At 45.3% G+C, this 20294-nt stretch overlaps 1 protein-coding gene across 1 annotated transcript in view; it reads left to right on the plus strand.

Moving 5' to 3' along the window:
• LOC127573793 (5-hydroxytryptamine receptor 2A-like) overlaps positions 1–20294 on the plus strand; it is a 220054-nt gene that overhangs the window by 173119 nt on the left and 26641 nt on the right. Inside the window, exon 2 of the mRNA XM_052022299.1 lies at positions 2641–3007. Coding sequence (XP_051878259.1) covers positions 2641–3007 — 367 coding nt within the window. The remainder of the gene's footprint in view (positions 1–2640; positions 3008–20294) is intronic.

Genomic DNA, 20294 nt, shown 5'->3' on the forward strand with positions numbered 1-20294 from the left:
AGCCTTTTCAATTGCTCTAGAATTACTATTTCTACTGCCTTTTCCACTGGATCTCTCCTCCTTTCCAAGTCCTTGTGACAACTGTATTTAACTCTCCAGTGGGGGATCATCCCAGTTTAGGTACAGTCTGCACCAGTGCTACGGCTTTCTCCTGCCCCAGTCCCTGGGCATGTGTCTCTTGTTCCTACAACATATCTTCAGTTATATGTTCACTTCCATGTCAACTTGCATGTAACTTGTATGATAATTTGAACCCAAAACCTATGAAGATATGTCTCTTCATTCATATTTGATCTCCTACTAATACTGCCTGAACATAATCTCTTGCATAGTCCTCCCTACGTTGTTAGTCTCAATATGGATCACAAAAATTGGATTCTTCCTGTTCTTCTCTAATATCCTTTCATGCCACTTCAAGGTATCTCTTACCCTGTCACCAGGTGCATGACATCTCAATACTATTTACAGTAGATATTCTTTATCCCTAATTATTGAATCACCTACAACTGTCACATTACACCTAATGTATTGGTTTATTATTGTCACTTTTATGGAGGTACAGTGAAAAACTCGTCTTGCATACCGTTCGTACAGATCAATTCATTACACAATGCATTGAGAAAATGCAGGGTAAAAACAATAAAAGAATACAGAGCAAAGTGTCACAAAAGCAGAGGAAGTGCAGTGCAAGTAGACAACAAGGTGCAAGGTCATAAGGTAGATTGTGAGGTCCATCTCATCACAAAAGGGAACCATTCAATAGTCTTGTAACAGTGGGATAGAAGCTGCCCTTGAACCTGGTGGTGTCTGCCTTCAGGCTTCTGTATCTTCTGCTTGATGGGAGAGGGGAAAAGAGAGAATGACCTGAGTGGGTGAGGTCTTTGATTATGCTGGCTGCTTCACCATGGCAGCGAGAAGCGTAGACAGAGTCCATGGAGGGGAGGCTGGTTTCTGTGATGTGCTAGGCTGTGTCCCCAACTCTCTGCAGTTTCTTGTGGTCCCAGGCAGGGCAGTTGCCATACCAAGCCATGATGCATCCAGATAGGATGCTTTCTATGGTGCATCGATAGAAGTTGGTGAGTGTCAAAGGGGACATGCCTAATTTCTTTAACCTCCTGCTTGTCATTCTTGATTGTTATCCCTACAGGTAGCAAGTATATTCTACCTGTTAGATAGGATCAGTTTCTGTGGATCCCTATCTTACTGGGCTGCACTTACTGCTTTCACTATTGGCCATTCCTGTCCAGGTTTTTAACTGCACTTCCCCCAGGTTGTAATTGATATCTGAAGCAAGGTACTTACACCATCCCTTATGGAACAGTGTCTGCCACTCCCACTCAATGACTAAGCTGGAGAAAATTGGGGCAGACGCCCCCACATATAGAAACATAGAAAATAGGAGTATGAGTAGACCATTTGTCTCTTCAATTCAATGTAATCATGCTGATCGTGGCTACACAAATTCCCGAATAGACCAATGCAGACCCTTTCCCTGTTTGAGTTTATATTCACTGGTAATCTGCCTTTAAATCTTTTCAGTAGCATTAACCTTTTAAAGCAATTTTCAATGGCAGAGAACAAATGGGTGCAGAATTAATTTTAAGATGTTATCCATCTTGTAAGAGTCTCAACTAGTAACATAGAATTGCTTAAGAAAAAGTACACCATGAACTTTGTACCTAATTAATGCATATTACTTTGAGTAATTTGGAAAATACTAAGTTAATTCTCCTTGCGCTGCATGGGGTAGCAGCAGCATCTGATGGATGTAGCAGCAGCTAATGAACTGAGGGAAAAGATAATTGCAAGGATAATAGAGATGATAAATAAATCAGAATTGGAGCTCTAATAAACTGCTTCCCTATGTGTGATAATTGTTTTGGCAGAAATTGTAATAATTCAGTGAGCTGTTCTGCTGTTTGCTGAAACCAGGACTGCAAAAGCAACTAAAATGAATGAGTGTGTATGTAAGGATGGTACTTATGTAGGCAGATGATGTATTTATATCATGTTCCCAGGAAATGAGGCATTATTCATTGAATGTTGAAAGCAGGTAGGAGTGCAAAGTTTGGATGAAATTAATATTCATGTAGATGAATGAGAATAAAATTGTAATATCCTTCTAATTATAATTCTTTTCAGAAATGGAAGCATTCAACTCTAGGGAAAGTACGGCTTGATTAGATCTTAATGAGTTGATTGTATGAAGAACAAAGCCTGTGGAAACCCAAAGGAAACTTCCCAGCTTCTGGAAAAAAAAGGAAAAGCAGAAAAGAGACAGAAGAAGACAAAAAAAATGAGACAAAGAAATGATAACATCAGCTACTTGAGGAGTGTGTTGACATCTGTGGTAATCATCTGGCTGCTGCTGCGAGAAATATGAAGCAAGACCAAACATACTTTTCGATCAGATAGCCAAGCTGTGAACTTTGAGAAGCCTAATGTTTTCACTAGTGCTCGTTCTGCTAGTGAGAAAAAGATGTTGATGGCTTAAAACACTTGACTTTTCAACTAAATGCTCACAAGATAATAGATGGATTATCTTCCTGTGTGCCTGAATTCATAGAAATGGTCTTCCCTTTGATAGAAACTTCTCACAATAGTAAAGAACAATGCATTTTAAATATAATTTAAAATAAGTACTTCAAAATTCATTGTCTCTGCTACAGTTCTGTGTCTCTGGATTTTATTCTGCATAGTGTTCTGATGGCCAGATACATCAATAGTTCTTATATCCTGAACCAGAGCTTGTTCACGGGAGAAATACTTAATGCCTCAGTCTCAGAGGACATCTCACACACAGCCATCTCAATAAAGAACTGGCCAGCCTTGCTGATTCTGGTGATCATTGTGCTGACTGTTGGGGGCAACATATTAGTGATCATGGCAGTCTCCCTGGAGAAAAAGCTACAGAATGCAACAAACTACTTCTTAATGTCGCTGGCTGTCGCTGATATGCTGGTTGGGATTTTAGTCATGCCAGTTTCTCTAATTACTATTCTTTATGGTAAGTTGTGTAAAGATTTAATGAACCAGTGATAGTGTGGATGGTAAAGCTTCTTGCAAAATTGACCACAGATCTCAGGTAAATTCAGTGATCAACCCACTTTGTTAAATGGATTAAGATCGGTGGAGCTGATTAAAATTGTCCTCCAATGACAGAAGCTTGCAATCAGATTCTGGTGTGGTGTCTGAAGAAGTAAAATTCATCATGGTGCAAGTAACTGATCCTTTTGTTGAAAGAATGTAACCAGAACAAAAATACATGTGCTTCTAGGACCACGAAATCACTTAGACTGTGAGTGAAATTTATGGAATGTAAATATCCTAATTATAACACTGAAAGCATATGTTTTAGATAAATTTACTAACAAGCACTTGCAGATTTGACCATGTAATTAGATTTTTTTAATGTTTAATGTACTGAGAAAGAATACAGCAGACAGCAGGAAAGAAACACCCAGGGTGAAAACAACGCCAGGCACAATTAGGAACTGGTGACTGCGCAAATGGTCCTATTGCATCTCCTTACAATTTGAAACATAGAGACATGGTGTCATACAGCATAGAAACAGGTCCTTCGACCCAACACTTCATGCCGACTTCGTTGCCCAGCGAGCTAGACCCATCTGCCCACATTTGGCCCATAACCCTCTAAACCATTCCTATCCATATACTTATCTAGATGGCTTTTAAATGTTGCTAATGTACCCACCTCAGCCACTATTTCTGGCAGCTTATTCCAAATATGCACCACCCTTTGCATGAAGAAGCTGCCCCTGATGTCCCTTTTAAGCCTCTTGCCTCTGATCTTAAACCTGTGCCCTCTTGTTTTTAGCACCCCCTCCCTGGGGGGAAAAAAGACTGTGTTTTCACCCTATCTATACCACTCATGATCTTATATACCTCTATCAGGTCACCACTCAATCTCCTACATTTCAGGGAATAAAGTCTTAGTTTATGCAACCTCTCCTTGTAACTCAGACTCCCAAGTCCAGACAACGTCCTGGTGAATCTTTTCTGCACTCTTTTTCTCCACTCTCCAGTCCCATGGAACCTCACCTGTGGCCAGAGATGAAGCAAAAATCTCTGCAAGAGCCTCCACAGTTTCTTCTCTCGCTTTTTATAAGGTTGGAGAATGTGCTAGGTCAGGCCCTGGGGATTTATCCATCTTAGTGCACTCTAAGACCTCCAATACCTCCTCCCTACTAATTTGTATGTGGTCTAAGACATCACCACTCATTTCCCCCATTTTCTTAACTTCCATTGTTTCCTCCACAGGAAAAAACTGAAGAGAAATATTCATTAAAAATCTCACTCATTTCCTTTGGTTCCATACACAGACAGCCAAGCTGATCTTTAAGGGGACTTATTCTCTCCCTAGCAACCCTTTTAATCTTTATACCTACAGAACCTCTTGGGATTTCACTTCACCTTGCCTGCCAGATTCTTCTATCCTCTCTTTGCCCACTTAAGTGCACTCCTACACTTGTAGTCATCAAGAGATTCACTAGTTCCCAATTGCTTATGCGCACTGTATGCCTTTCTCTTTTTCTTAACCAGAGCCTCAATATCTCTCATCAACCACGGTTCCCAAAACCTGCCAGCCTTGCCTTTCACTCTAACAGGAACATGCAGGCCCTGAACTTTTGACATCATACTTTTAAAGGCCTCCCACTTGGCAGGCGTTTCCTTCCCTACAAACAATCTCAGCCAGTCAACTATTTCAAGGTCCCACATAATGGCTCCAGAATTTGCTCTGCCCCAGTTCAGGACCTTAACCTGTGAACTGGGCATATCCTTCCCCATAACTATTTTATAACTAATAGAATTATATTCACTGGAACCAAAGTACTCACCAACAAGTACTCGTGAGGGAATTCAAGGAGCAATGATCATAATATCAGGTTTACAATAGCTATGGAAAAAGATACAGAGTACTCCAAGGTGAAAATAGTCAATCAGAGAAGCCAATTTCAATGCAATGAGAAAAGATCCAACCCAGATATGTTGGAATCAAAGCTTGAAGATAAAACTATCAGTGAAGAATTGGAGCCCTTTAAAATGGAGATGTTTCTGCTATAGTCAAGGTACATTTGCGTTTGGGAGAAGGCAGGAAATTTGAAGCCAGAGAAGGACAGGGAATACAGCCCAAAACAAAAGGGTGTACAAGTAGCAGGTATATTTAGTAAATTCACAGATGACATGAATGTTGATGTTATCAGTGTTGTTGATAGTAAAGAGAATAGATATAGACTACAGGATGATTTGGATCGGTTGCTAAGATGAAGACAGCAATGACAGATGGAATTTAGCCCTGATAAATGAGGTAATACAGTTTGGAAGGAGAAATAAGAGCAAGAAGTACACAGTGAATAATAGGACCTTAGGGAGTATTGAGGAGCAGAGGGACCTGAGTTATGTCCAAGGATTCCTGAAGGTGGTAGAGTAGGTAGATAAGGTGATGAAGAAGGCATACAGAAAAGTTGCCTTCATTAACTGGGATGGAGCGTTTCAGTAATGAAGAGAGACTGGAAAGGCTGTGTTTGTTTTCCTTGGGGTGGAGGAGGCTGAAGAGCTACCTGATAGAGGTATACAAAATTAAGAGGGGTACAAATAGGGTAGTTAGGAAATTTTTCCCCAAGCAGCGCTATCTGAAACTACAGGGCATAAGTTTGGGTAAGAGGTTAAAGATTTAGAGGAGATTCAAGAAGAACTTGTTCACTCATAGGATGGTTGGAATCTGGAACACACTGGCAAAGTGGGTGGTGGAGGCAGGTACTCTCTTAACGTTTAGGAAGTATTTAGACAAGTGCTTGAATTGCCAAGGTATAGAAGATTATGAACCGTGTTGGTAAATGAGATTAATATAGATATAGGCAGCTTTAGAGAGGGTGCAGAGGAGATTTACCAGGATGTCGCCTGGATTGGAGAGTACGTCTTATGAGGATAGGTTGAGCGAGCTATGGCTTTTTCTCTTTGGAGAGAAGGAGAATGAGACGTGACTTGACAGAGGTGTACAAGATGATTAGAGGCATAGATCAAATGGACAGTCAGAGACTTTTTCCCAGGGCGACAATGACTAACACGAAGGGACATAATTTTAAGGTGATTGGAGGAAGGTATAAAGGGGATGTCAGGGGTAAGCTTTTTCACACAGAGTGGTGAGTGCGTGGAATGCACTGCCAGCAGAGGTTGTGGGGGCAGATACATTAGGGGCATTTTAAGAACCTCTTAGATAGACACATGAATGATCGAGAAGTGGGGGGCGATGTGGGAGGGAAGGGTTAGCTAGATCTTAGAGCACAATATCGGCACATTGTGGGCCGAAGGTCCTGTTCTGTGCTGTAGTGTTCTACGTTCTAGTGCTCGATGGTTGACATGGCTACAGATTGGCAACCAACCTGTTTTAGTGCTGTATGAGAATCAGGCTGATTACAGAAGTTTTGAATAGGAGACAGATAAGAACAAGAACTGGAGTAGGCCATTTGACCTTTTGTGCCTACATAAAAGAAAATATGTGAAAGTCACAGGAAAGGTGTAGTAGGAGAATAGGTGCAGCCAATCAGAGACCAAAAAAAGAGGTGTGGGAATACATGACTAACGTACTAAATACCAGAAGCACTGAGGGATGCGGTGGTCCGTGTTTTACAACTCTATGGCTCGAAATACTTTACATTCCCTGGCAAAAAAGATGCCGCTGAAGTCTGGGCTAACAATTGATAAAGAAGAGGTACTAGAAAGCTGGTCGCACCTAAACCCTGACCTGGTCCAAATGGGGTGCATTTAGGTTGCTGAGGGAATTAAAGGCGGAAATTGTTGAGATCGTGACTGTAATCATTCCAAACATCCTTAGATTCAAGACCAGTGCCTGAGGACAGGAAAACTGTAAATCATAGATTCATAGAGCACAGAAACAGGCCCTTCAGCTACTATGTCCATGCCAACCCTTTAGTCTAGCATTGCACCAGTGTTCGAAAAGGGGTGGATGGATAAACCTGGTAGTGTGTTTAACCTTAGTGGTGGGGAAAGTTTCAGAAACAGTAATTAGGACTAGAATTAGTAGGCATTTGGACAAACATGGCTTGATTACAGAAAGTTAACGGGATTTTGTTGAAGGCAAGTTGTATCCAACTGACTTGATAGAATTTTTTGATGAAGTAACAGAGGAAGTGCATGAGAGAAATGCATCTTCTGTGATATATAAGGCTGTTCAAAAAGTGTTTGATGAGATGGCATAAAATTGACTTGTCATTGTAATTGATGTCCATGGAATTAAAAGGGCAGTAGAAGCATTGACAAAGTTCCAGGAAACAGCAAGCCGTAGTGGATGGTGGCTATTGAATTGGAAGGAAGTGTACAGTGGAGTTCACTAGGTCAGTACTCGTGTTGCTCTTCTTAATATATGTTACTAAGTTGAACTGGAGTCTATAAAGCACAATTTCCAAATTTGCAGATAACAGAACTTGAAGGCATAGGGAGTTCGGAGGCAGATAATGATAGACTTCAAGGAAATAGAGACAAACTGGTAGAATGAGTGGATGAGTGGCAGATGGAGATTAATGCAGAGAATTGTAGAGTGTTAGATATTAGTAGGAAGAATGAAGAGTGGCAGTGTAAAGTCGTGGACAATATTCTGAAAAGGTAAAGGGATACAGGAGTATATGTGGATAGTTTATCAAAAATGGCAGGAAGGATTGAGGAAGTGGTTAAAAAGCACACAGGATCACTGAGCATGGAGTATAAGAGCAAGTCATAGAGCAATACAGCACGATACAGGCCCTTCAGCCCAACGAGTCCATGCCGACCACCCAGCTAGTCCCAATTTCCTGTGTTTGGCCCACATCCCTCCAAGCACCACCTCTCCATGTACCTATCCAAGTGCTTCTTAAATGACACCATTGTACCTGCCTCAACCACTTCCTCTGGCAGCTCATTCCATATACTCACCACCCTCTGCGTGGAAAAAGTTGCTCCTCAGATCGCTTTTAAGTTCTTTCCTTGTCACCCTAAGTCTATGACCCCTAATTTTGGTCTCCCCTACCCTGAGGAAAAGACTGTGACCATCCACCTTATCTATGCCTCTCATAATTTAAAACATTTCTATAAGGTTGTGATGAATATTTATGAAACACTGGTTCAACCACAGCTGGAGTATAGTGTCCAGTTCTGGTTGCCACACTTGAAGAAGGATATAAAAGCTTCAGAGAGGTTGCAGAATCATCTTCTTTTTATCCAGGGAAAGGGAGTCAAAAACTAGAGAGCAAAGGTTTAAAGTGAGAGAGGAAAGGTTTAAAAAGGACCTGAGGGGCAACTTCTCCACTCAGAGAGTGCTGCATATATGGAATGAGCTGCCAGTGGAAGTGTTGAGGCAGGTACGATAACAACATTTAAAAGTTGCTTGGAGAGCTACATGGATTGGAAAGGTTTGGGGGATATGGGCCAAACATAGGCAAATGAAACTGGTGTAGCAGCCTGGACCTGCAGGACTCAAACCGCCATCGGCGGCCGCGGGCGCATGCGCAGGAGCGCGACGCAGACTAACCACGGGGCGGGCATTCTGGCGGGGACCGCATGTCACGTCCGCCGGAGAGGCTCTCGGTTACTTTAGCGAGCGCACGCGTTTTGTTTGATTCAGTAAAGTGTGCTCCAGTCCAGCCTCAGCGTTTCTGCATTTTCTTTCCTGCCACGCGCCATGTATGGCTACATTTGGTGACCCCAACGCTCCCAGATGGCATCTGGAACCCGCGACATGAATCCCAATGACGCACACAACGCAGTCTCACTCAGGCTCCCTACTTTCTGGGCCGCTCAGCCCCATGTTTGGTTCGAGCAGGCTGAGGCCCAGTTCAGCATCAGAGGCATTACAGCCGACATCACGCGGTATTACTACGTGGTCAGCGCACTTGACCAGGACATGGCAGCATGGATCATCGACTTCCTGCACCATCCACCTACGGAGGACAGGTACATTAAAATCAAGGCACTCCTCCTCCGCACCTTCAGACTCTCCCGCCACAAATGAGCTGTGCGGCTCCTGTGCATGGATGGCCTGGGCGACCTCAAGCCATCCGAGCTGATGGACGACATGCTGGCGCTCATGGATGGCCATAAACCCTGTCTCCTTTTCGAGCAGCTATTCCTCGAACAACTGCCAGAGGACATTCGCCGCCTCCTCGCGGGTGAAGATTTCAGCAACCCGCTCAACCTTGCAGCCAGGGCAGACATTTTGTGGCATAGTGGGGAGCGGCTTCCATCTGCCTAACCACGACCGCACAGTCTAAGGCCAAGACCCCAGAACCGAAACCGCCGAGACTCACGGGGGACAAAGACGAGGGTTCGGACTAATGGTGTTTTTACCATCAGAGGTGGGGGTCAAATGCGTGCCGCTGCCGTCCACCGTGTGCCTTCCCGGGAAACGCCGAGGCCGGCCGTCGCTAGTGGCTTCGATGGCTGGCTATCGTGACAGCCTCCTGTTCCTCTGGGACCAACACTCCGGGCGACGTTTCCTGGTGGACACTGGGGCCGAGATCAGCGTCCTTCCCCCCTCAAACATGGACACCCGTACTGCGGCCCCAGGCCCCGACCTCACCACCGCGAAAGTCACCGCCATCCAGACGTACGGCTCGTGTACGATCCCACTGCGTTTCAGCCCCAGCTGTTTTACCTGGACCTTCACGGTAGCAGCGGTGTCGTGGCCATTACTAGGGGTGGATTTCCTACGGGCCAACTGCCTTTTGGTCAACCTGAAAGGTCGGCATTTGGTCCACGCCGAGACTTTCCAAACCTTCCAGCTTGGGGAAGCCCAGTTCCCGGTCCTTCACCTGGACTCCGTCATGCTCTCGGGTGACGAGTTTGCCAGGGTGCTGGCGAATTTCCCCTCCATCATCACCCCACAGTTCTACACTATCGGCCCCAAGCATGGCGTACAGCACCACATACCCATACAAGGACCACCGCTGCACGCCTGGGCCCGTAGGCTGCCACCCGACAAGCTTTGCCTCGCCAAGGAGGAGTTCCAGAAAGTGAAGGAGATGGGGATCATCTGCCGCTTGGACAGTCCTTGGGCATCACCACTGCACATGTTGCCCAAATCTGCAGGAGGTTGGAGGCCCTGCGGGGACTACAGGAGACTTAACGATGCCACAACCGCCGACAGATATCCGGTGCCCCATGTCCAGGACTTCACGGCCAACCTCCACAGGGCAACCATCTTTTCAAAAATCGACCTGGTCCAAGGTTATCAGATCCCCGTGCACCCCGACGATGTGCCCCTTTCGGGCTGTTTGAATTCCTAAGGATGTCTTTCGGCCTCAAGAATGCCGCTCAGACTTTCCAGAGGCTAATGGACTCGGTTGGGCGAGGCCTGGATTTCGTTTTCATCTACCTAGACGACATCCTGGTGGCCAGCAAGTCACGGAAGGAGCATGTGGCACATTTGCGCCAGCTCTGCCAGCGCCTGAGCGACCACAGACTGGCAATCAACCCGGCCAAGTGCTAGTTCAGGCTGCCAGAAATCGACTTCTTGGGCCACAGGATCAACCAGCATGGAGCCGCCCCTCTGCCGGAAAAGGTTCAGGCCATCCGCCAGTTTCCCAAACCCAGCACGGTCAAGGACCTGCAAGAGTTCGTGGGGATGGTGAATTTCTACCACCAGCTCATGCCGGCGGCAGCGCGCATCATGAGACCCCTGTTCAGTCTGTTGGCCAGCAAGGCCAAGGAGAAGGAATGGGACATGGAATCCACGGAAGCCTCCGAGCAAACCAAAGAGGTGTTGGCGAAGGCGGCCCTCCTAGTACACCCGAGAGTCAATGTACCCATGGCGCTCACAGTCGACTCTTCTGACATGGCAGTCGGTGGAGTCCTGGAGCAGCTCGTCAAGGGCCAATGGCGACTGCTCGCCTTTTTCAGCCGACACCTGCAACCGCCGGAGGTGAAGTACAGCGCTTTCGACAGGGAGTTGCTAGCGCTCTACCTAGCCATCCGGCACTTCCGGTATTTCCTCGAAGGAAGGGATTTCACTGTGTATACGGACCACAAGCCCCTCACCTTCGCCCTTGCAAAGGTATCGGACCCGTGGTCGGCTCAGCTGCAGAGGCACCTCTCGTTTATCTCTGAGTTTACCACCGACATCTGCCACATCGCAGGGAAGAACAATGTGGTCGCCGACACGCTGTCTCATCCCCACATCCACTCAGTGACCACCTCAGCCCCAGGGGTCGACTACACGGCGCTGGCGCAGGCACAGCAAGCGGACACCGAGATCCCGGCCTATCGCACCGCCGTTTGGGACTCTGGCTGGAGGACGTCCCCATCGGCCCTACAACGGTTCGGCTTCTGTGCAACACGTCGACTGGCAGACCTCGGCCCATGGTACCAACAGCATGGAGGCGGCGGGTGTTCGACACGCTACACAGACTGGCCCACCCGTCCATCCGGGCATCCATCAAATTGGTCTCAGACAAATTCGTCTGGCACGGTCTGCGCAAGCAGGTCGAACACTGGGCCAGGACCTGCATACACTGCCAAACCGCCAAAGTCCAGCGGCATGTGAAAGCTTCCCTCCAACAGTTCCGGCTGACACTTGGCAGGTTTCAGCAGATCCACGTGGACATCGGCGGCCCCCTGCCCATCTCCCGGGGCGCCAGGTATATCTTCACCATGGTCGACAGGTTCACCAGATGGCTGGAGGCCATGCCGCTAGCGGACACATCCACGGAGTCCTGTGCCAGGACGCTCATCGCAAACCGGATCGTCAGGTTTGGACTTCCAGCGGACATCACCTCCGACAGAAGGGCACAGTTCACGTCAGGGTTGTGGGCAGCACTGGCACAGCTCCTGGGCACCCGTTTACACCACACCACTGCGTACCACCCACAGGCCAACGGTTTGGTCGAGCGTTTCCACAGGCACCTCAAGTCAGCCCTGATGGCGCACCTCAGAGGGCCCAACAGGGCAGATGAACTTCCCTGGGTTCTACTGGGCATCCTCATGGCCCCCAAGGAGGACCTGGGCACCTCCTCGACGGAGTTGGTTTACGGCACCCCCCTGATGGTCCCGGGTGAGTTTGTGCCAGAGGCCCAAGGTCCAGCAGGGACGCCGGCGGAAGTGCTGACGAAGCTACGGGACAAGGTGGGGAGCCTGGCACCGGTTCCAACCTCCAGACATGGCACTACACCGACTTTTGTTGCTAGGGATCTCAGGGACTATGAGTACATTTTCATTCACAGGGGCATGCACAAGTCCCCTCTGCAGAGGCCGTACGAAGGACCCTTCAAGGTGATCCGGCACAATGTATCTACACGTGTCGTGAAAGTGGAGGGCCGCGAAGAGACCTTCACAGTGGACCGCCTCAAACCGGCAGCCCATGAAGGTGCCCTCACCGCACCGGCAGGCAGGCCACCCAAGGTGGACACACAGACTGGGGATCCCACGCCCCCGATGGGCGATTCTGGGGGGGGTGGTGGTGTAGCGGCCCGGACCCGCAGGACTCGAACCGCCATCGGCGGCCGCGGGCGCATGCGCGGGAGCACTACACAGACTAACCGCGGGGCAGGCCTTCCGGCGGGGACTGCACGTCACATCCGCCGGAGAGGCTCTCGGTTACTTTAGCGAGCGCGCGCGTTTTGTTTGATTCAGTAAAGTGTGCTCCAGTCCAGCCTCCGCGTTACTGCGTTTTCTTTCCTGCCACGCGCCACGTATGGCTACATTAGCTTAGATGGGGCATCTTTGTTGGCATGGATGAGTTGGGAGAGAAGGGCCTATTTCTGTGCTGTATTACTCTATATGACTCTAAGAGATTTACTAAAATGGTTCTGGGTATGAGGGATTTCAGTTAGGTGAATGGATGGGAGAAGCTAAAGTTGTTCTCCTTGCAACAGAGGGGATCTGACGAAGTATCTGGAGTCATGGAGGGCGTGGACAGAATAGGTAGAAAGAAACTGTTCCCATTGGTGAAAGGTCATGAACCAGGGATGCAGAATGAAAGTGATGGGCAAAACAAATCAAAAATGGCATGGGAAAAGTTTTTTTAGCACGCAAGCATTTGGAGTCTAGAATGTACTGCCAAGGATAGCAGAGGAAGCAGTTTCAATTGGAGCATTTGAAAAGAGCTGGATAGTTATCTGAAAGGAAGGAATTTGCAAGACCATTAGGAAGGTGGAGGAGTGGAGCTAGAAGGGCCAAATGTCCTCCTCCTGTACTGTACTCACCTTTTGACTCTGTGGACTCCAGCCTGGACATATCTGGTCTGTAAATGCGACAATTACAGTGTGGACATAACAAAAGGCCATAATAAGCTTCTATTCCACGGCAGCAAGAGCCAGGTATTTCATTTTTAGCATGAACACTTTGAAAGAGATTCATATCTGACAAAGTAGTTTGAATTCTTTGATGAGGTAACAGAAATGATGGTGCAGCATATGTATGTATGTATTAATGTCAATAAAAATGCTGTGCAGAAAGCTTAGTAAGAGGGTGGAAATCATGGAATTAATGCATGGCTCTGTGACAGGAAAGAAGGGGTGGCAGTGTTGAACGCTATCAGACTGAGAGTCGGTTTGTACTGATATTCCCCAAGGGTCAGTGTTGGGTAATGGTCATTTCAGTTTTTATAAATGATTCCATCTCAAGTGTAGGGAACTATATGCTACATCTTGAGTCTGTATTTCTTGGAGTTTAAAAGAATGAGTGGTGACCTTATTCAAATATATATGATTCTAAGGATAGATGTTGAAATGGTTTCACTGGCGAGAGAGTCACAAATAAGGGAACGTAGCTACAAGATAAGATCATTTGAAACTGAGGTGCATAGAAATGTCTTCTTTCAGATGTTAGTGAATCTCTGGAATTCTCCACCCCAGAGGGTGGTGGAGGCCAGATATTGGATATATTTAAGGTGGAAACAGATAAATATTTGAAAGATCAAGGAATTAAGGCACATAAGAGGAGATGAGGCTAGCATAGATCAGCCATGATCATATTGAATGGCAGGGCATGCTTGAGTGACCTGGTGGCCTACTCCTCTTCTACTTTTCTTGTGTTCTTACACATTATGTAAAACTTTGCAGAGTAATAAGTAATGATGAGGATAGTTACAGGCTTCAGGATGATGAAATAGCAGATGAAATTCAATGTGGAGCAATATGAAGTTATCCTCTGTGGGAGGAATACTCTATGTGGATTAGCAGAGTTACTTGTATCCAAAAATGCAAATGATGATTGAAAATGCAAGTTACTTAAAGAGAGAAATAGAATATAAATGCAAAGTGATCATGCTAGAGATTTGTGAATCACTGGCTAGACCTCATTTGCAATACAGAGGACAATTTCCTCTTCTCATATAGAACTCAAAAGATTCATCACCCTGCTCTCAGTTGTACATGGTCCATTTTTGACCCTTACTTTCCCTTTGTCAACTTCCCAATCTCTATCTCCAAAGATAGGTTTGTGTCCAATTGGCATTGAAAGCCCACGGATTTCCACATTTACCTTGACCCACAACATTGCCAATCACTGTTTCTGGTAAAGATTCCATACTATTCTCCCAATGTCTCCAGCTTTGTCATATATCTTCAGATGACAACAGCTTACACACAAAGGCTTCTGAGATGTCTTTATTTTTCCTCTACTGTGGTTACCCTTCTTCTAAAGAAGTATCATCATTCTGTTCAATGTTCAGTTTATAGTTATCCAACAATGCTTAATGAAGCTAACTCCTAAGAGTTTGAAACATTTTAAAAGGGAAGGGTGAACAGCCAGATGTTATGGTTCGTATTGGTACTAACAACAAGGCAGGAAGAGAGGTAAGGTCCTGTAAAGTGAGTTAGGCAGAGGGTTAAAAAGCAGGACATCTCGAGTTGTAAATTTAGGATTACTCCCTGTGCCACATACTAACAAGAGTAGGAATAGGAGGATAGGACAAATGAATGCATGGCTGAAGAGCTGGCAGGAGGACTTTAACTACTTGGACCATTGGGATCTCTTCTGGGGCAGACATGACCTGCATAAGAGGGATAGGTTGCACCTGAACTGAAGTGGGACCAATATCCTTGGAACTGGTATTGTGGACATTGAAAAAGGTTGTCTGAAGGTACAATAGGATATTGATCAACTGGGAAAGGGGGATAGCAGATGAAATTTAACTTGGGCAAGTCAAACTGATGCATTTTCGGAAGTTAAGCCACGGCAGGAAATGCACAGTGAATGCAGAGCTCTCTGTTGTTGGACAGAGAGACCTTGGAGTATAAGTACATAGTTCTCTGAAAATGGGAACAACAGGTAGACAGGGTGGTGAGGAAGGTGTATGGTGATCAGCTGAAGCGCAAGAGTATAAGAAAAGTACAAATAATTGCTTAGGCTATACATGGAGTATTATATATACATTTCTGGTCACCACACTATAGGAAAGATGTGATTAAGCTAGAGAAGGTGCAGAATAAATTCACAAGGATGTTGCCTGGATTTGGAGGGCTCAAGTTATTAGGAGAAATAGGATAGGCTTGGTCTGCTTTCCCTGGAGCAAAGGAGGCTGAGAAGGGATATGATAGAGGTATATAAATTTACGAGAGGCACAGATAGCCAGTGTCTGTTTCCCATGGTGGGTGTGTTAAATTATAGGACATAGGTTTAAACTGAGAGAGAGGAGGTTTTAAAGGGGATCTGAGAAGTAAATTTTTCACACAAACAGTAGTTGGTTTCTGGAATGACCTGCCAAAGGAAGTGGTGGAGGCAGGAACAGTAATGACATTTAAGAGACATCTTACAGATACTTGAATGAGCAGGGCATAGGGGGATAAGGAATTCATGCAGCAAGTGGGATTAGCATAGATTTCATGATGGCTGGCATAGACATGGTGGGCCGAAGAGCCTGTTTCTGTGCTGTACAACTTCATTCTAAGAGTGGTGAATTGGTTTTACTTAAAAAAATAACAGCTCTGACAAGCAGTTTCAGACATGACTCGACAGATTCAAACTTAGTAGAGATATGTGGCCATTACCTGTTGTGTTTATTTGGAAGTCACGGGAGCATTGAGGTACCAGGTGATAGGAGGATGGCAAATGTGATCTCGCTCTTCAAAAAGGGCAGCAGAGAAAAGCTTAGCAATTACAGATTTATGTAATCCTAACATCAGTAGCAGGAAAGTTATTGGAAAAAAATCTGAGGGAAACGATCAACGATCACTTGGAAAGGTGGGGGCTAATCAGAGATAGCCCGCATGGCTTTATTTAAGGCAGGTGAACTCAGGGCATGGATTGGTACATGAGACTGGTATATTATAGCCATAACAGAAACATGGTTGAGGGAGGGCAGGATTGACAGCTCGGTGTTCCAGGGTATGGATGCTATAGGAAAGATTGAAGTAGAAGTAAGAAAGAAGGGGGAACTACGTTTTTGATTAGGCAGAACATCATGCCAGTACTTAGAGAGGATGTTCTTGGAGGATTATCCAGTGAGGCTATATGGGTGGAATTTAGAAATAAGAAGGTATTGGTATTGGTTTATTATTGTCACTTGTACTGAGGTAGAGTGAAAAACTTGTCTTGCATACTGTTCGTGCAGATCAATTCATTACACAGTACAGATACATTGAGTTAATACAGAGTGCATTGAGGTAGTACAGGCAAAAACAATAACAGTACAGAGTAAAGCGTCACAGCAACAGGGAAGTGCATTGCAGGTAGACAATAAGGAGCAAGGTCACAACAAGGTAGATTGTGAGGTCAAGAGTCCACCTCATCGTATAAGGGAACTGTTCAATAGTCTTATCACCGGGGGATAGAAGCTGTCCTTGAACCTGGTGGTATGTGCCATCACTTTGATGTGATTGTATTTTAGGGACCCCAGTAGTCAGTGGGAATTAGACAAACAAATATACAGGGAGATCGCAGATAACTGTAAGGTTAATAAGGTTGTAATAGTAGATGCTTTTAACTTCCTTCATTTTGACTGGGACTGCCGTAGTGCAAAGAGCTTGGATGGGGTGGAATTTGTTAATTGTGTCCAGGAATGTCTTCTCAAATAGTATGTGATGGCCCTACCAGAGAGGGAGCAACACTCCACCTCCTATTGGGAAATGAGGCTGGGCAAGTGACTGAAATGTCAGTGGAGGAGCACTTTGCAACCAGTGACCTTAAATCTATAAATTTTAAAATATTTAGGTAAAAAGATTGGACTGGTCCACAACTTAAAATCCTAAACTGGAGCAAGCAAATTTTGATAGCATTAGACAGGGACTTGCAAAGGTTGATTGGGAGAGGCTGTTTGCAGGTAAAGGAACATCTGGCAAATAGGAGGCTTTTAAAAGAGGTAAGTTCAGGGATCGCATATTCCTGTTAGAGTGAAGGGCAAAACTGGCAGGATTAGAGAATCCCGGCTGATGAAATATATTGAGGAACTGACCAGGAAAAAGGGCACATATATCATGTATAGGCAGCTGGGATCATACGGATCCCTTAAGCAGTACAAGAGATGTAGCAGTACACTTAAAAGGGAAATCAGGATGGCAAAAAGAGGACCATGAAATGGCTTTGGCAGGTAAGGTAAAGGAGAATCTTAAGGGAGCAAAGCATAATCTGCAAGAATTTCAACCTGAAACATTGACAATTCCTTTCCTCACATAGATGCTGCTCAGCCGCTGAGTTCCATTGCATGTTGCTCCAGATTCCAGCATCTGCAGTCCCTTGTGTCTCCTGAGAATCCTAAGGGTTTCGATAAGCATATTGAGCAAAAGGGTAACTAGGGAAAGAATAGCTCCTCTTAAGGATCAATGTAGTCATTTCAATGTGGAGTCACAGGAGATGGCTGAGGTGTTAAATTAATATTTTTCATCTGTATTACCAGGAGAAGGTCATGGAAGCTAAGGAATTAAGGAAAATGAATAGCGATGTGTTGGAACATTGGCACATTACTACAGAGGAGCTGGTGGTCTTAAGGCACAGTAAGGTGGATAAATCCATGGAGTCCTGATCCAGTGTATCCTAGGACATTGTGGGGAGCTAGGGAAGAAATTGCTAGGGCCCTGGCAGAGATATTTGCACCATCTTTAGCCACAGGTGAAGTACTGGAAAACTGGAGGATGGCTAATGTCATGCCTTTATTTAAGAAGGATTGCAAGGAAAATCCACAGAACTACAGGCCAATGAGCCTACCGTCATTGGTTGGAAGGTTATGGGAGAGGATTCTGAGGGACAGGGTCTACCTGCATTTGGAAAGGCAAGGACTGAAAAGGGATAGTCAACATGGCTTTGTGTGTGGGAAATCATGCCTCACAAACTTAATTGAGTTTTTGGAAGAGGTGGCCAAGAGGATTCACAATGGCATGGCAGTAGACATTGTCTATGTGGACTTTAGCAAGGCCTTTGACAAGGCCCCGCATGGTAGACTAGTCTGGAAGGTTAAATCATGTGGGATCCAAAGTGAGCTACCTAATTGGATTCAAAATTGGCTTGGTGGAAGGAGACAGAGGGTGGTAGTGAAGGTTTGTTATTTCAGATTGGGGGCCTGTGACCAGTGGTGTACCACAGGGATTGGTGTTAGATCCACAGCTTTTTGTCATCTATATTAAAAATTTGGATGACAATGTTGTTCACGTGGTTAGAACATTTGCAGATGACACCAGTATAGTGGACAGTGAAGAAGGTTGTCTAAGATTACAATAGGATTTAGATGAACTGGGAAAGTGGGCCAAGGAATGGCAGATGGAATTTTAACTTGGATGTTCTATGTGTTGCAGTTTGGTAATTTAAACCAGGGCAGGACATGTACAGTAAATAATAGATCCCTGGAGAATGTTATAGATCAGAGAGACCTAGGGGTACAGGTACATAGTTCCCTGAAAGTGGCAACACAGGTAAACAGGGTGGTGAAGGTGTTTGGCAAGTTTGCCTTCATTGGTCAGGTCATTGAGTACAGGAGTTGCAAGGTCATGTTGCAACTGTACAAGTCATTGGTGAGACCACACTTTAAGTATTGTGTGCAGTTCTCATCGCCCAGTTACAGAAAGGATGTGATTAAGCTGGAAAGGGTGCAGAAGAGATTCATGAGGATGTAACTGGGACATGGGGGCTTGAGTTATAAGGAGAGGCTGGATAGGCTGGGACTTTTTTCCTTGGAGCGTAGGAAGCTGAGCGGTGACTAGATAGAGGTATATAAAATCATGAGGGGCATAGATAAGGTGGATGGTCACAGTCCTTTTCTCAGTGTAGGGAGTCTGAAACTAGAAGACATATGATTTAAGATGACAGGGAAATGATTTAAAAGGGACCTGTGGGGAAACGTTTTCACACAAAGGGTTGTGGGTAAATGGAACAAGCTGCCCAAGGAAGCTTTAGAGTTAGGTACAATTACAATGTTTAAAAGGAATTTAGACAGGTACATGAATGAAAAAGGTTCAGAGTGTTATGGGCCAAATGCAGGTAAATGGACCTAGCTTGGATAGACATCTTAGTCGGCATGAACAAGTTGGGTGAAGGGTCTGTTTTCCATGCTGTATAACTCTATGACTCTATGAAACTTTTCCCCTTATCAAAGATGAATAAAACTAGAGGACATTGATTTTAGGGTAAGGGGTAAGAGCTCTAGAGTGGATCTGAGGGGGACCTTGTAGAATGAGTATCTGGAATGAACTGCCAGAGGAAATGGTGGAAGCAGAGTCACTGCATTTAAGAAGTGTCTAGATGAGCACTTATGTCGCTTTTGCGTGAAGGCGATGGACAAATGCTCGAAGATGGGATTAATGTGGATGTGGCACATCAGTTGGCATAGACATGGTGGGTCAAATGGCCTGTTTCCATGCTGTATTGGGAATCTCTCATTCACTGGGTAAGTCCTGTCCTGGTTTAACTTCCCAAAATGCATCATTTTTCATTTGTCTGAGTTAAATTCTGTCTGCCATCCCTTTGAGAGATTGACTCTATGGGGAATCTCTCATTTGGGACACAATTCAACAGAACAGGAAGTCAGTCTGAAGAAATAAAGTGGTCTAATTAAAATCCTCTTTCAAATTTTATGATGTTTCCTCTTTCAACTTCACACCACCCGCATATGGAATCAATCCTAACTATGAATCATTTCATATTAGAAAAAAACAACTCAGTCTGCTGCATTTTGATGACTCATTTTAAAATTCTGGTTTTGTTAAGGCATAGAGTTATACAGCACAGAAGCAGACCCTCTGGCCAGCTCGTCCATGCCGACCAAGGTGCTTTCCTGAGCTAGTCCCATTTGCCTGCGTTTGGCCCCTATCACTCAAAACTTTTCCTAACCATGAATCTGTCTAAATGTCTTTTAATTT

Source organism: Pristis pectinata, chromosome 8 (assembly GCF_009764475.1).
Source record: "Pristis pectinata isolate sPriPec2 chromosome 8, sPriPec2.1.pri, whole genome shotgun sequence".
Lineage (NCBI taxonomy): Eukaryota > Metazoa > Chordata > Chondrichthyes > Rhinopristiformes > Pristidae > Pristis > Pristis pectinata.